This window comes from Dipodomys spectabilis, unplaced genomic scaffold (assembly GCF_019054845.1).
Source record: "Dipodomys spectabilis isolate Male_0828 unplaced genomic scaffold, ASM1905484v1 ptg000003l, whole genome shotgun sequence".
In the NCBI taxonomy this organism is placed as follows: Eukaryota; Metazoa; Chordata; class Mammalia; order Rodentia; family Heteromyidae; genus Dipodomys; species Dipodomys spectabilis.
The window spans coordinates 13,561,839-13,576,205 of NW_024870680.1; the positions used below are offsets into that span (position 1 = coordinate 13,561,839).

The 14,367-nt window shown below is 45.8% G+C and overlaps 1 protein-coding gene across 3 annotated transcripts in view; it reads left to right on the top strand.

Annotated features, from left to right (window-relative positions):
• The first annotated feature begins 6,839 nt into the window (after positions 1-6,839).
• Positions 6,840-14,367, top strand: part of Map6 (microtubule associated protein 6) — a 64,025-nt gene continuing 56,497 nt past the window's right edge. For 2 of the 3 annotated variants that reach the window (XM_042690543.1, XM_042690554.1), the window contains exon 1: positions 6,840-8,527. In XM_042690543.1, coding sequence (XP_042546477.1) covers positions 6,840-8,527 — 1,688 coding nt within the window. The remainder of the gene's footprint in view (positions 8,528-14,367) is intronic. The other variant, XM_042690562.1, reaches the window with a different exon arrangement.

A 14,367-nucleotide genomic window follows, 5' to 3' on the forward strand; every position in this document is an offset into this window, starting at 1 on the left:
AATGTGGTATGTATAGACAATGGAATTTTACACAGCCATTAGAAAGGATAAAATAATGGCATTCACAGGAAAATGGAAGGAACTAGAACAAATCATGTTGAGTGAAGTAAGCCAAGATCAGAGAGACAAATGGCACATAATATGCAGTGTTAGACTTAAAACTCAACAAGATATGACAAAGTAAACAGGACTCAAGATACCCATACACAGTGAAACCAAAAGAGGATAGTCTTAGGAGAAAGCACCAAATTGTAATACTCAAGTACCTCTTCATATGTATATAAAATAATATACATACTGAAAAGAACCCTAAAGATAAGGAGACAAAGGACTTCTTAATTTGTTATATCATTTTTAGATAACTCTTTGTTCCTTACCTCATATATGGTGTATAAATGTGTACTTCTGAGGGAAGGGGAGGGGAGAGCACAGAATCACTGGAAAGCAGGTGAAAAAATACAGCAGAAGGGTCCATCAGCTATACTGGACACTGATGAAAGTGAATTAAGCATCAAGAGTGGTGATGGGAGGGAGAGAATGAGAGAGAAAGAGGGAACAGCTGATACTAAGCAAAAGGAAAGAAATGTACATATCACGATAGATGTATATCACCTCTAAAACATTAATAAAAATCCTTTTTAAAAGATTAACATTGAGGAAGCCCTGGAAGGATCCTTTAAGAGGATAAGGATAACTGAAGACACCAGGAGAACAGTCCAAACTAGAGCAGTGACCATTTGCACCTGGGAGCAGATGAAGAGCTTTATCAAGAAGCTAAGAGATGCTTAGTGGACAATGGATGGACATGAAATTAATGCATTGCCTTTGATTGTAATGATGATGGTGTATATTCAAAGTGCTGGTGCTTCTTGTACCATGCAAGCCTCTGTTTGGGGTTCCTATGCTGGGTATACCATTGTACTTTTAAATTGTCCTTTCATATGCAACAACTCAGAAACAGGACCTAGCCGGGTGCTGGTGGCTCATGCCTATAATCCTAGCTACTCTGGAGGCTGAGATCTGAGGATCAAGGTTCAAAGCCAGCCTGGGCAAGAAAGTCCATGAGACTCATATCTCCAATGAACCACCAGAAAATCGGAAGTGGCTCAAGTGGTAGAGTGCTAGCCTTGAGCTGAGGGACAGCACCCAGGCCCAGAGTTCAAGACCCATGACCGACAAAAAAAAAAAAGGAAAAAAGAAAAAAAAGAAAAGAAACCGGACCTGTCCATTGGTATAGAGACAGAATTGAAGTATTTAGTCAGAAAAGACTTGAGGGGCCCTGGATAAACATATCTGATCATTTTAAGAGAGATAATATCCAGTTTGACACAGTTACACTTATCCTCCAGAGATGAAGGAAAAATTTAATTCTTCCAAAATACAGAAAGGCTACCAAAAGAAAGCATTCTGTGTGTGTGTGTGTGTGTGTGTGTGTGTGTGTGTGTGTGTGTGTGTGTGTGTGTGGTGTGGTTTGAACTCTGGGCCTGGGCATTGTCCCTCAGCTCTTCAACTCAAGGCTAGCCTTCTACCACTTAAGCCACTGTGCCACTTCCTCGGTTTTCTGACTGGTTTATTGGAGATAAGAGTCGCATGGACTTTCCTGCCTGGGCTGGCTTTGAGCCACGACCCTCAGTTCTCAGCCTCCAGAGTAGTTAGGATCACAGGCATGAGCCACTGGGGCCCGGTTAAGAGGCCCGGTTAAGACAGTGTTCTTACGAGAAAAAATGTCACCATATATTTGGCCCCCAAATCAGAATACCAGTTTTCCAAATTTATGAAGTCAATTGGCCCTTAATACCGTGAATAAAAATTCCTTTTGCATCTAGGAAGACCCTTCTGTACAAAATATTCTGTTGCAAGATTTAGCTGGTCTAAGTAAGGTCTCAGAGTCAGCTTGCTGTTTAAGTCCCTGCCTCCTGTCCCTACTTATTTACAAAAGTCCATTAAGTTTCTGTTTCCCCAATGCTGCATTGTTTTCCTGATACAAATTCCCACCCCAGTTGCGACCGTCTCATTACACTCCTCAGAATGAGACTTTCCCCTCAATTCCCATAGCCATGTAATACCTCCTTCTCAGAACTCACTCTCCCCCTGAATTTCCATGGTCCATGTAATGTGACCCATGTGACTGCCCCCTAAACTTTTGTTTAAATTCCATCCACACCTGTCCACTCTGCTGCCTCCATTCCTGCTTGAAGCAGCCTGGCAGATCTGTCCCCCAATAAAGCCTTGAGCCTGTATTGGTCACTTGCCTCTCATTTCTTACAGCTGGACTTGCTGTCAGCTTAGAAGGGTACAGAAATATAACTCAGGATGAAATTAGTCAGCAGGAAGATGAGATCTCAGAGGATGAGTGAACTTTAGACCTTGAATTTATAGTCTATCATAAGTGCTCGTGTTTCAACTACGTAGATGACCTTAGTAATTGTTCCTTTGTAAGAAGACTTAATTTGTCTAAAGGAAAAAGATTTGGCATTGGCTGGTCTTTCTTTTGTGAAGGAAAGGCATATCATGCTCTAAAGAAAAATTATTCAGGACTCTGCTATGTTGGGAGAGTGGTGTCTCTGTTACTTAGTAATTTGACCCATCAGAATGAGGGATGTATGAGACGTGATCTCCCCCCAAATTGTGATGACAACCTTGTGCTATTAAATATTGCTGATATGACTGTAGATGAAGCCTTTATTCTGCCTGTTTCTGGGCTTGTAGAACATGTCCAAAAATTTCGGGAGAAATAAGTCAGGAAATGAGGGAGTTGAGAACAGAAATTTTATAAAATTTAGCTGCCATAGGTTATTTGCTATTAAAAAATCATTTAGGATGTGAGCAATTTGAAGGACTGTGTTGTTTTAATATAATTGACAATTCTCAAAAGATTCAGAACCAACTGGAGCAGCTCAAAAAAGAACTGGGCAAGTTAAAAAGCAATAATAACTGGGGACTTCCAGAATGGTCTTCCTGGATTTGGCCCCTTCTAGACCCACTAGCTTTCATATTAGTGATTATTTTGCTGACTCCCTGCCTATTTCAATGTCTAGCTTCTAGCATCTGCTAGCTCAAGCAGAAATGAAAAGTATGCTTTTTAAATAATAAGAAAGGGGGGCCAGGCACTGGTGGCTCATGCCTGTAATCCTAGCTACCCAGGAGGTTGAAATCTGAGGATCACGGTTCAAAGCCAGCCCAAGCAAGAAAGTCTGTGAGACTCTTATCTCCAATTAACCACAGAAAACTGGAAGCAGCACTGTGGCTCAAGTGGTAGAGTGCCTTCCTTGAGCTGAAGAGCTCAGGGACAGCGCCCAGGCCCAGAGTTCAAGCCCCACGATCAACAACAACAAAAAAAAAAAAAAAAAAAAGGAAGAAAAGAAAGGAGGAATTTTAAGAATTATGAGGAGCCCTGTGCCAAGCCAAAGAGCCCTGTGCCAAGCTGAAGCTGTGAGGTCTGAAGGGGGCAGGAGATTGGAATTCCAGTCTATCAGTAAAGCTCCCAGAATGCTGGGGGCTGGGGCCCTGGGAAGATTGAGCAGTCTAGGCAATACAAAGTGTCAAATTACAGCCCTAAGTATGTTAAGATGAGAGTCTGTGGAATGTCTGTGCCTCATGTTAATGATTGTAACCCTAGCCTTTGCACATATCTTTGGTCCCCTCTCCCTGTACTAAACTAAATAAAAACTCTTGTTAATGGGATTCCAGAATCCGACAGCAAGAAAAGCTTTAGGTCCCCTGGTCCTCCAAAACCTCAGTTCTTCAGCTAGTCTCCCATCATTGGATTCCCCCTTTTCCTGGTTGTGGCAGACTGCAACAATTGGCTGTTCTTTCAACATCTGTGCTCACCTCAATTGTTGGTTAAATTGCTTTCTCTTTCTTCACATTTTCATTAGCATTGATTAGTTATACAGGGGACTCATTCTGACATCACCATATATACATAACAGTGTGCCTTAAACAGACTACCTCCTCTATCACTCTCCTTCATTTGCTAATCATTTTCTTTTGTGTCTGTCCCCCCTGGTCCTCCAATAACACACACCTATTGGGGACTCCTCCTAAGTAGAATCCATTTGTGTCCCACAGTGTCCAAGGCACAAAGTGGTCATCAGAAAAGCACACATACAAAATGAAAGGAAGTTAATATCTCAAGATAACATAATTGTCATCCCTTCTGCAATATATCATCCTTTTTTCCTTTGGAAATCATTATCATAAAGACATCAGCCAAGATAGAAGTCAAATGGAGAGAGTTCTGTAGGTTAAAGGGAGAAAGTGTGAGACCAGATTATGTTGCTTATAGAAATGTATCTCCTGATGACTGGGAAACAGTGCCAGGCATCATTTTATTTATAGAATTCAAATCAAATCACCAAGAGGCAAAGATCAGAGTAGGTGGAAGTTCAGCACACAATTGACCCCTCACAGCTGTCATTTCATCCTGATTTTAAGGTTGAAAAGAAAAAAAAATAGACTGTTTTGCAATCATATCCTAAACACATCAATGACTTTCTTTTCCCTACTATAAGTAGGGAGTGGAGGATAGTGCAGTCACAGAACGATCTCAAGGAGAGATCAATGGATACCTGGACTGGGCCAGGTACCAGTGGCTCCTGCCTGTAACCCTAGCTATTCAGGAGACTGAGATCTGAGGATTAAGGGTTGAAGCCCAGGGAAAAGTGTATGAGTCTGATTTCTAATTAACTAGCAAAATGCCAGTAGAGCTGTGGTTCAAGAGGTAAAGTCCTAGCCTTGAGGGGGGAAAATGTACTTGGAAGAGCAAGCAGTTGGGTGAAGGCATGTAACAGGCTTGCTTGGGAAGTACCACCTATGGGTCTGCTCTGTGGGCCTTTTGAATACTAATAGCCACCCAATGGGTGAGTCACTGGTAGTTCATCATATGTCAGATGTTGTGGTAACCACTTTCAGTCCATTCTGTCATTTTTGGTTTTCAGGACAAATTACAGGTTCAGAATTTATATCCCCTTTAATTTGAAATTAAAGGTCAGGAAGTTGACACGATTTGCCCATGGCCATATAGCAAGGACTACAAAAGCCAGGATTTGAACCATGCAGATTTGGGTTGACTCCAAGTTCTGAGTTCTTGACTATTCTTATGAAACCACTAGAAGATAGTTTTTTTTTTTTAATGTGCCAAGACTGGGACTTGAACTCAGGACCCTATGTACTGTCCTTGGGTTTTTTTTTGCTCAAGGCTAGTGCTCTACCACTTGAGCTACAGCTCTACTTCTGACTCTGTGTGTGTGTGTGTTTGGAGATAAGACTCTCAGGGGCTTAAACTGTGATCCTCAGATCTCTGCCTTCTTAGCAGCCACTGACAATGGGCTTGAAGATAGTGATTATTTCCTCTATCCTACAGATGAGAAACCTAAGGCTCAGGGATGACCCAACTGGCCCAAGTGATAAAGACAGTTTCAGAGACCAACCAGGTCCATCATATTCCAAAAGAGGAAGACGAAGCAAGACCATGCCGGAAAGCTACTGCAGATCAGGCCTTATCCTTTCCTCAAGAACTGTCACCCACCCAGTCCTAAACCTCCTCCACTTAGAATCTTCTTTTCACTGCCTTAATTCCAGGTAGCCTCTGGGCTGAAGAGTAGCCAGGGGGGTCTTGGATAGGGTCTAAAAACACCACTTTTCAAGGATTCTTGAGGAAAGGAAAGGCCAGGACACCACCAGCCCCAGCTCACACAATTGAGTAAGTCCTGTAAGTAAGTAAGACCCACAAGTGCTTGCATAAGGACCCAGTCACATTGGGTTCAAAAAGAGCCTTGAAGCTCTGATTTAAAACCATCTATTCTTGGGCAGACATGTCACTAGGGCTTTCCGCCGTATATACGCACACACACATATATACATATATATATATATATACACATATACACACACACATATACATATATATTATGTATATATACTTAATTTAATATCTTCCCTTCCTCAACGATTGGTTCTATTTTACAAAAGAGGAGGCTAGGTTCCTAGAGGTGAAGTGAGCAGCCCAAGAACAGCAAGTTCCTCAGGAGCCTGCGACTTGAACCTGCCCAGGCCCCAGATCCCTGATCTGCTCCTGGGAGCCGTGGAGGGAGGAGCTGCTGGAGCTGAGAGAGGAGGGGAAAGAGAGGCCACGCTCCCAGCAGCGCGTGCTGACGACAGCAGGTGATTTCCCCCCCACCTCCTGCGGTCGCGCTTTCTCTCAGCATCTTTCCTGGATTTATCCGCGCTCTCCCCGCCACCCGCCACCCCCCCCCCCCCCGCCCGCCAGGCAGAAAAGGGTGGGGCCGCCTCTCTGCAGCAGCGGCGGCGGCGGCTGCAGCATCGTCGGAGGCAGCGGCAGAGGCAGCAGTGCTGGGGCTCCGCTGGAGGTGACCGTCTCCAACCCCTGCCAGGAGGCCTGCAGTAAGGAGAATCGAGCTAGTCTGCCCTTCCTCTGCGCCATGGCTTAAGCCCGCAGCCACCTTGCTTTGCATTGCCTGGTTCCACCAGGGTCTGCGCTGGGCCGCAGCCGCAGGGAAGGGCGCGACCCAGACGCCCCAGCCCGGGATCTCCCACGCTGGGCCCCTCAACCTTCGGCGCCCTGCAGCTGCGTTCGCCGAGCCGTTTGCAGCCGGTAATCGAAGGACTTTGCGGACCTTATCCCAGCGATAAGCTCTCCCCAGGTGCTCTCTGAAGGAGGAGGGGGAGGCAGCTGGCTGGTTGGGGTTGGAAGCGGTGGGAACCACGTTGGCGGGTTGGGGGTCGGGGGCTAAAGGAAGACCAGAGACTTGTTTTTAAATCATAGAGATTCGAAAAAGAAGCGAAGGAGAAAGCGAGCTAGTTTTGCATCTAGCATCATGGCGTGGCCGTGCATCACGCGGGCCTGCTGCATCGCCCGCTTCTGGAACCAGCTGGACAAGGCAGACATCGCCGTGCCGCTGGTTTTCACCAAGTACTCCGAGGCCACAGAGCACCCGGGCGCCCCGCCGCAGCCGCCACCGCAGCCGGCGCCCGCGCCCCCCTCGGCGCGAGCGGTCGCCATAGAGACGCAGCCGGCCCAGGGCGACTCGGATGTAGTTGCCCGGGCAACAGGGCGGGCCCCGGGGCCTGGCGGCCAACGCGAGGCTGCGGCTGCGCCAGGCCGGGGCGGGTCGGGCCCTAGCGTGGGCTCCGGCTCCACCTCCGGCTCCGGCCCTGCGGACTCGGTGATGCGGCAGGATTACCGCGCCTGGAAAGTACAGCGGCCCGAACCCAGCTGCCGGCCGCGCAGCGAGTACCAGCCGTCGGACGCGCCCTTCGAGCGCGAGACCCAGTACCAGAAGGACTTCCGAGCCTGGCCCCTCCCGCGCCGCGGAGACCACCCCTGGATCCCCAAGCCTGTGCAGATCCCCGTGTCCTCTCAGACTTCCGCTCCCATTCTCGGGGCACCCAAGCGCAGGCCGAAGAGCCAGGAACGCTGGCCCATGCAGTCCGAGGCCATGGAGCAGGGAGGAGCTGGTGTCCTGGCGGCAGGAAAGGCTTCGGGTGGAGATGAGCGCGACACCCGCAGGAAGGCTGGGCCCGCCTGGATGGTGCGCCGCTCTGAGGGCCACGAGCAGACGCCGATGCCTGCTGCTCAGACCCAGGCCGAAGAGGGAGGCCCGGCGGCGGGAAAGGCATCGGGTGGAGATGAGCGCGACACTCGCCGGAAGGCTGGGCCCGCCTGGATGGTGCATCGCACCGAAGGGCACGGGCCCGAGCAAAGCCCGATGCCTGCCGCGCAGACCCAGGCCGAAGAGGGAGGCCCGGCGGCGGGAAAGGCATCGGGTGGAGATGAGCGCGACACTCGCCGGAAGGCCGGGCCCGCCTGGATGGTGAGCCGCTCCGAGGGACGTGAGCAAACACCGATGCCTGCTGCTCAGACCCAGGCCGAAGACGGAGGCCCGGCGGCGGGAAAGGCATCGGGTGGAGACGAGCGCGACACCCGCAGGAAGGCCGGGCCCGCCTGGATGGTGAGCCGCTCCGAGGGACGTGAGCAAACACCGATGCCTGCTGCTCAGACCCAGGCCGAAGACGGAGGCCCGGCGGCGGGAAAGGCATCGGGTGGAGATGAGCGCGACACCCGCAGGAAGGCCGGGCCCGCCTGGATGGTGAGCCGCTCCGAGGGACGTGAGCAAACATCGATGCCTACTGCTCAGACCCAAGCCGAAGAGGGAGGCCCGGCGGCGGGAAAGGCGTCCGGTGCGGAGGAGCGCGACACCCGCAGGAGGGCCGGGCCCCCATGGATGGTGCATCGCACCGAAGGGCACGAGCAGACGCCCTTGCCTCCAGCCCAAACCCAGGCCGAAGAAGGAGGCCCGGCGGCTGGAAAGCCATCCGGTGCGGATGAGGGAGACACCCGCAGGAAGGCCGGGCCCGCTTGGATGGTGCGCCGCTCCGAAGGCCACGAGCCCTCCATGCAGTCCCAGGCTGCAGGCCCTGATGGTGGCAAGGGACGAGCAATGGCAGATGCTCTGAACCGGCAAATCCGCGAGGAGGTGACTAGTGCAGTGAGCAGCTCCTACAGGTGAGATGCAGGCAGCAGCTTCTGCTGTGGGGCTGGTCACCCCATCCTCTGCGGAGGAATGCTCAGGGTCTTTCTCCCCTTCCGAGGAGACATTTAGCCTGACATTTAAGCCTTCTCTTGTTTACCAGACCACACCCTCCTCTAACCACATTCCAGGCTTCTCTACCCTGGTCTGTGGAAAGTCTGTTAGTATTGTCCATCCTAGTCTCCCCAGCGCTCTCTCTCTCTCTCTCTCTCTCTCTCTCTCTCTCTCTCTCTCTCTCTCTCTCTCTCTATCATTTTAGCCACCTTTCCCCCCACCCTCCCCCTGCTCAGATCCCTGCTGCCCAAAAGAGACCTTGTCAGTTTTTCCAAAGCTGATCTGTCATTCCCTCTCCCACCCAACTTACCTGCTGCCTTAGCCTGATGCTGCCCCTACCACCGTGTCCTCATACTAGAAAAATTCCTTCCAAGGGATTTCTCCCTCACCTTGCTAGCCCACTTCACTTGGCCTTCATTCTTCCTCTCTTCTCAATCCTTGGGCTACACCCAGGCACCACACCCTTTTTTAGATTGCCCACAGGATCCTTCCTCCTCTAGTACTCCTACTACTTTGAAGCCATCTCTCTCCCACCCACCCCCTTTGGTTTTTGTTTTGTTTTGTTTTGTTTTGTTTTTACTGTGACTGACACATTGGGCAAGTTATTAACCTTCATGTGCTTCAGTTTCTTTTTATTTGTAAGCTATAATTGATAATGGTTATCTCTTAGGATTGCTCACAAATTTATTGATATTAGGTTAATTAACTCATATATATATATATATATGTATGTATGTATACATATTTGCTTGTGCTGGTCCTGGGGTTTGAACTCAGAACCTAGGTACTGTCCCTGAACTTTTTGCTCAAAGCTAGTGCTGTAGCACTTGAGCCACAGCTCCACTTCCAGCTTTCTGGTGATTAATTGGAAATAAGAGTCTCATGGACTTTCCTGCCCAGGCTGGAGATCCTAAGATCTCAGCCTCCTGAGTAGCTAGGATTATAGGTGTGAGCCACTGGCACCCAGCTTAATTCATACATATTTAAATACCTACTATAATACTCAGCACTGTGCTAGGCATAGTAAGGATTGAGGGAGATGATACAAGAGACCTCTCCATGACTACCACGTAGTGGCAGTTGGTTTTGTTTCCATTACTACTTTCTTCATCATACAGTTCTACATTATTTCTATACATTTCCACTTCCTAGTGCCTCCAGCCTTCTCTTCTAAGTGAGGTATCTCCTTTCTCTCTACATCCTTTATGTTTTCAGATGTATTTCTTATTCACTCACCACCAAGAACTCCCTCTTTAGCACATTCACATTCCTTGTAAATGAATGCTTTCATGCACTAAAACACCCAACCCACCCCCAACCTCTAGAATTCTCCCTGTGCTGCAGCCTCAGTTCTTCTGTCTCTTTTCTTGCCCTTCATCTATTCAGTATATTTTTCTGGCTGCTTAGCTTTCAGTCCTGCCCTATTGTTTCAACCAGTATCAGTTAACTAACAGCTTCCAGTTGATGCCGAATATGTTACCCTGGGTTTGAAGGTCTCTGAAGAAGCAGATGTGCACAATGAGTAATTAAGCTAGATGCATTCCAAATGTGGCTTATAGGGTCCTTCATCACTGCCACAGCCATTTATGCCTTCCTCCTGCAGGAGGGTGCAGTGGGGAGGACCACAGAGTTAGGGTGCTATGCTAAGTCCGTGTATGCGGCTTTCTGTCAAACTGATGTCCTGCAACGAACATGAGAAGCACTCCCTCTTATGTTGCAGAAAGACAAGACCCACACAGACAATGCCTTAGAATTTCATGTTTTCCTACATTTTCATGTCTTTTACTTCCCACTTATACGTTCTTTTTCAATCTCTTTGTTTTTCTTTCTTTCTCTCTCTCTCTCTCTCTCTTTCTCTCTTTCTCACACACACACACACACACACACACACACTCACTCACTGGCCTTCCAGCAGTAGTACTTCACTTCCTTTCAGAGAAAGCCCTGGGTGAGCAAGGACACATCTCCTTTTCCTTTGATAGTCCAGGGAGTGGAATGTTCACAATATTTTTAATGCTGCAACTAAAAGAAGATTAAAAGAGAAGAAAGGAAGCAAACAATCAAGGGCATAAAAATGGAATACCAGACGTAATTTTCTGGTTCTATTCATGGCTGTCTTGTGTATATTCCCTGTGAAGTCCAAGGCTAGCCAAACATCAGAGATTCTTGGCACAGCTGCTTCATCTTCCTACTCCCCTACTACCATCTGGTGGCAAGGGGAACCTTATCACTAAGCAGGCAAGAGTTCCCTCTTCCACCTTCATGCAGTTAGTGCCAATCCAGATAGAGGCAAGGTTCTCAAAGTTGAGTGGCCCTCTCTGTTCATGTTTTCATACTGGCAGAGGACTTGCTTTGTTCATGGATGATGGAATGACTGCACATGTCAGATACAACTCACTTCAAATTTTGGGCTGCAGATGACACAGGAAAAGGTTTTATAAATCAAATTATCATTGAAATGGAGTCTTACTTTGTTTACATTATGGTGACTAGGTCCTTCCATAGGTTTTAAATTTTATTTATTTACTTTAACAACTTCTATGTAGTTTTTTCCCTTGCAACAAAGCCTGAGTCTGAAATAAACAGGTCATGCTTCACAGTTCTAATCACATGCTGGAAAGGGCTAGAACTGGGTAGGGGAAAGAGATTCTCTTGCTGTTGGGGTGAATGACTGTTTTTGGCATTTATTAGGAGTCTCCCAACCTTTTAAACAATTATTAAACATGTCACCTTTTATTGTTATTATTAAGTAGAGGTATAAAGAGGTTACAATTCCATAAGTCGGTTATGAGTAAATGCTTTTTGACAATGTTACCCCTTCCTTCATTTCACATTGCTTTTTTAAAAAATTCAGGTCTTCTATAAAACATAATTACACAGATGATTTGGGTACCATCAGTTCCATTTTGCTGTATAACCAAAAGAGTTTTAAATCATTAGGAGAATGAATGTTGCTAAGAGACATAAGTTTCTGTAATGAACACCTTGAATGCATGACAAATTTGATGTGAAATTTAACAGTTTTTTGTCCGGAAGAAAAATAATTTACCAATAATTAGGAAGTGTACTTTGGATGAAAGTAGATATGAAGAATATCAGTAAATACGCCGTAGAGGAAAAATACTTAGAAACTATAGGGTTAATTGTTTATTTATTTTCTTCCCTATTTTCTGATACCTTTTCCTTGCTTTGATCCTGGGTATGTCTTGAATTTAACTATGCCCCATCGCCACCATAAATGGGCCTTAAATCACCATAGAAACCAAATAAGGCTCCATCTCAAAGATAATTTGATTTACCAAACCTTTTCTTCTGCCACTCTACATAAATCATGGCATGTTTACACCATGGTGACTGGTTCCTCCCATGGGTTTTTCAAGTGACATCCATCACATGGTATCAATGTGAACAGTTTGCTTGAATAGGGAAAGGACACATCCATCAGCTTAATGAATTCATATATAATGTAAAATAGATGTTCAACATTTAGAACCATGTATATGTATATATATATGTATATATATACACTAATACATTGTCAGTAAATAATATTGAATATTCTTTGGCACCATGGTTTTGAGAAAGTTTCCTTATGAAACAGTACATCTGATCCATAATCTATTCCTACTTGCCTGGAATTTTTTTCATTCAAGTGGTATCTGAGGTGTCTTTGGAATTATTCACAATCATGAGGTTTATTAATTTTTAATATACTCATTTTACATTGACAATATTATAAAATTGAGAGGCATGTCTTTATTACCATTTCTAATGTTAAGAATGAATTTCACTGGGAGACCATTTATGACTTTAGACCTGGCATTCTCAATTAGAAAATAGATGAGTCATAAGGAGGAGATTAAAATTCCCTTTCCAGCCAACCCCATTGCCCTGGCCATCAGTTAATAGGGATAGATGGGGTAGCAGGTGCTCCCTATAGAAATGCTAATGAGAAACTTTTCTTAGAAAATATCAGCTGAGACACTAGGAGGTAGAATTAATAAACCGGAGGCAAAATACTTGAAAAATGAGAGCAATAACAAGGAAGTCAGAAAGAAAAAGAGCCTTTGATGTCTGCCCTCCAGCCTTGCATGAAGGTTAGAGAACAGTTCATTTGACTTAGTTTATGTGACAGGAAATTGCCCCATGCTCCACCTGCTCATTTTCCTTTTGCCTTAGTCCCAGTAGCACCTCAAAGCTGATCTCAGATGCCAAATCTTCAGTGACATCTTCCTAGGTCCTGCCATTTAAAATATTTTTTTCTATTCTCACTTTATTGTCTTACCACAGTCTGTTTGTCAATACTTTTGCTCATATCTTTCCCCCAACCATGAGCACTGAAAGAGCTGTGTTTGTATCTTGGTGCTGTTTTAGATTTGTTAATGCAATGGAATTTTGGTGAAATTTTTATTCACTTCCATACACACACACATATGCATACATACATATACATATACATACACACATACACACATGTTTTTGGTAGTACTGAGGTTTGAACTGAAGTCCTTGTACTTGCTAGACAGTCTCTCTGCTATAAAGCTATACTTCCTCCAGCCTTTCTTTTCTCTGGTTATTTTGAGTCAGTCTCACTTTTTGCCCAGGACTGTGCCTAGACCATCATCCTCCTATATTATGATTCCCCCACATAAGTGAGATGACAGGTACATCAACACATTTCTTCCATTGAGATGGAACCTTGTGAATTTTTTTGCCCGGCTAGCCTAGAACTATGATCCACCTCATCTCAGCTTTTACATAGCTGTGATGACAGGTGTATACTAGTGTGTCCAGCTGTTGGTTGAGAAGGAGTCTCCTGAACACTTTCTCCTGGCTGGCCTTGAACAGTATTCCTCAGCCCTCAGCCTAGGATTGCAGACAAGTAGCTGGATTTGCATATATGAACCACTGCACCCAGTTATTTGCCTCTATATTGATTTATTTATTCCAATTTCATTTTGTTGAATTTATCTCAGAAAATGACTGCCTACTATATATACCAGCCAGGGTGCCAGAGGTATGAAATGAAGAAGTTACAATCCTATGTAAGGAAGTCATATCTTCTTTATTTGGGATACAGTTGGAATTTTATACTAGACAGAAATGTTCACGTGGGGGAAGGGCAGCAAGCCTTCTAGATCTGGCTCCAATTGTATCTGCATATAGATCAGAGACCTTAACCTGGCTGTACAATGGAATTGCTTCCAAAATACTGATGCATAGGTGCCTTGCCCAGAAAATGTGATGTAGTTGGTGTGGGGTGTGGCCTTGGCACTTGAATATGTTCTCTCTGGTGCTTATAATGGGCAACCCAAGTTGCCCTTCTTTCATACGCATAGTTCTCAAAGTTCAGCATGCAGAAAGATTGCATGAATAGTCAGATTCTAAAGGGAGCCTAAGAACCTGTTCTCCAGATAATTTTGATGGAATTAGACTTCAGGCTTTACTTAAGAAAACACTACTTGGGGAGATTTGCCATCTTTAAGGTGCAAGTTGCCAGCTTGCTTTTTTTTTTTTTTTAAGATCTACTTTTTATTCAAATTGTTCATACTCTACACTTATATTTTGTGATTTTTCTCCAGAAATATCATATTGACATTCATTTATACCATTTTTTCTTTCTTTTTTTTTGCCACTCCTGGGGCTTGAACTCAGGGCCTGGGCACTGTCCCTGAGCTTCTTTTGCTCAAGGCTAGCACTTGAGCCAGAGTACCACTTCTGGCCTTTTCTGTTTATGTGGAACTGAGGAATCGAACCCACA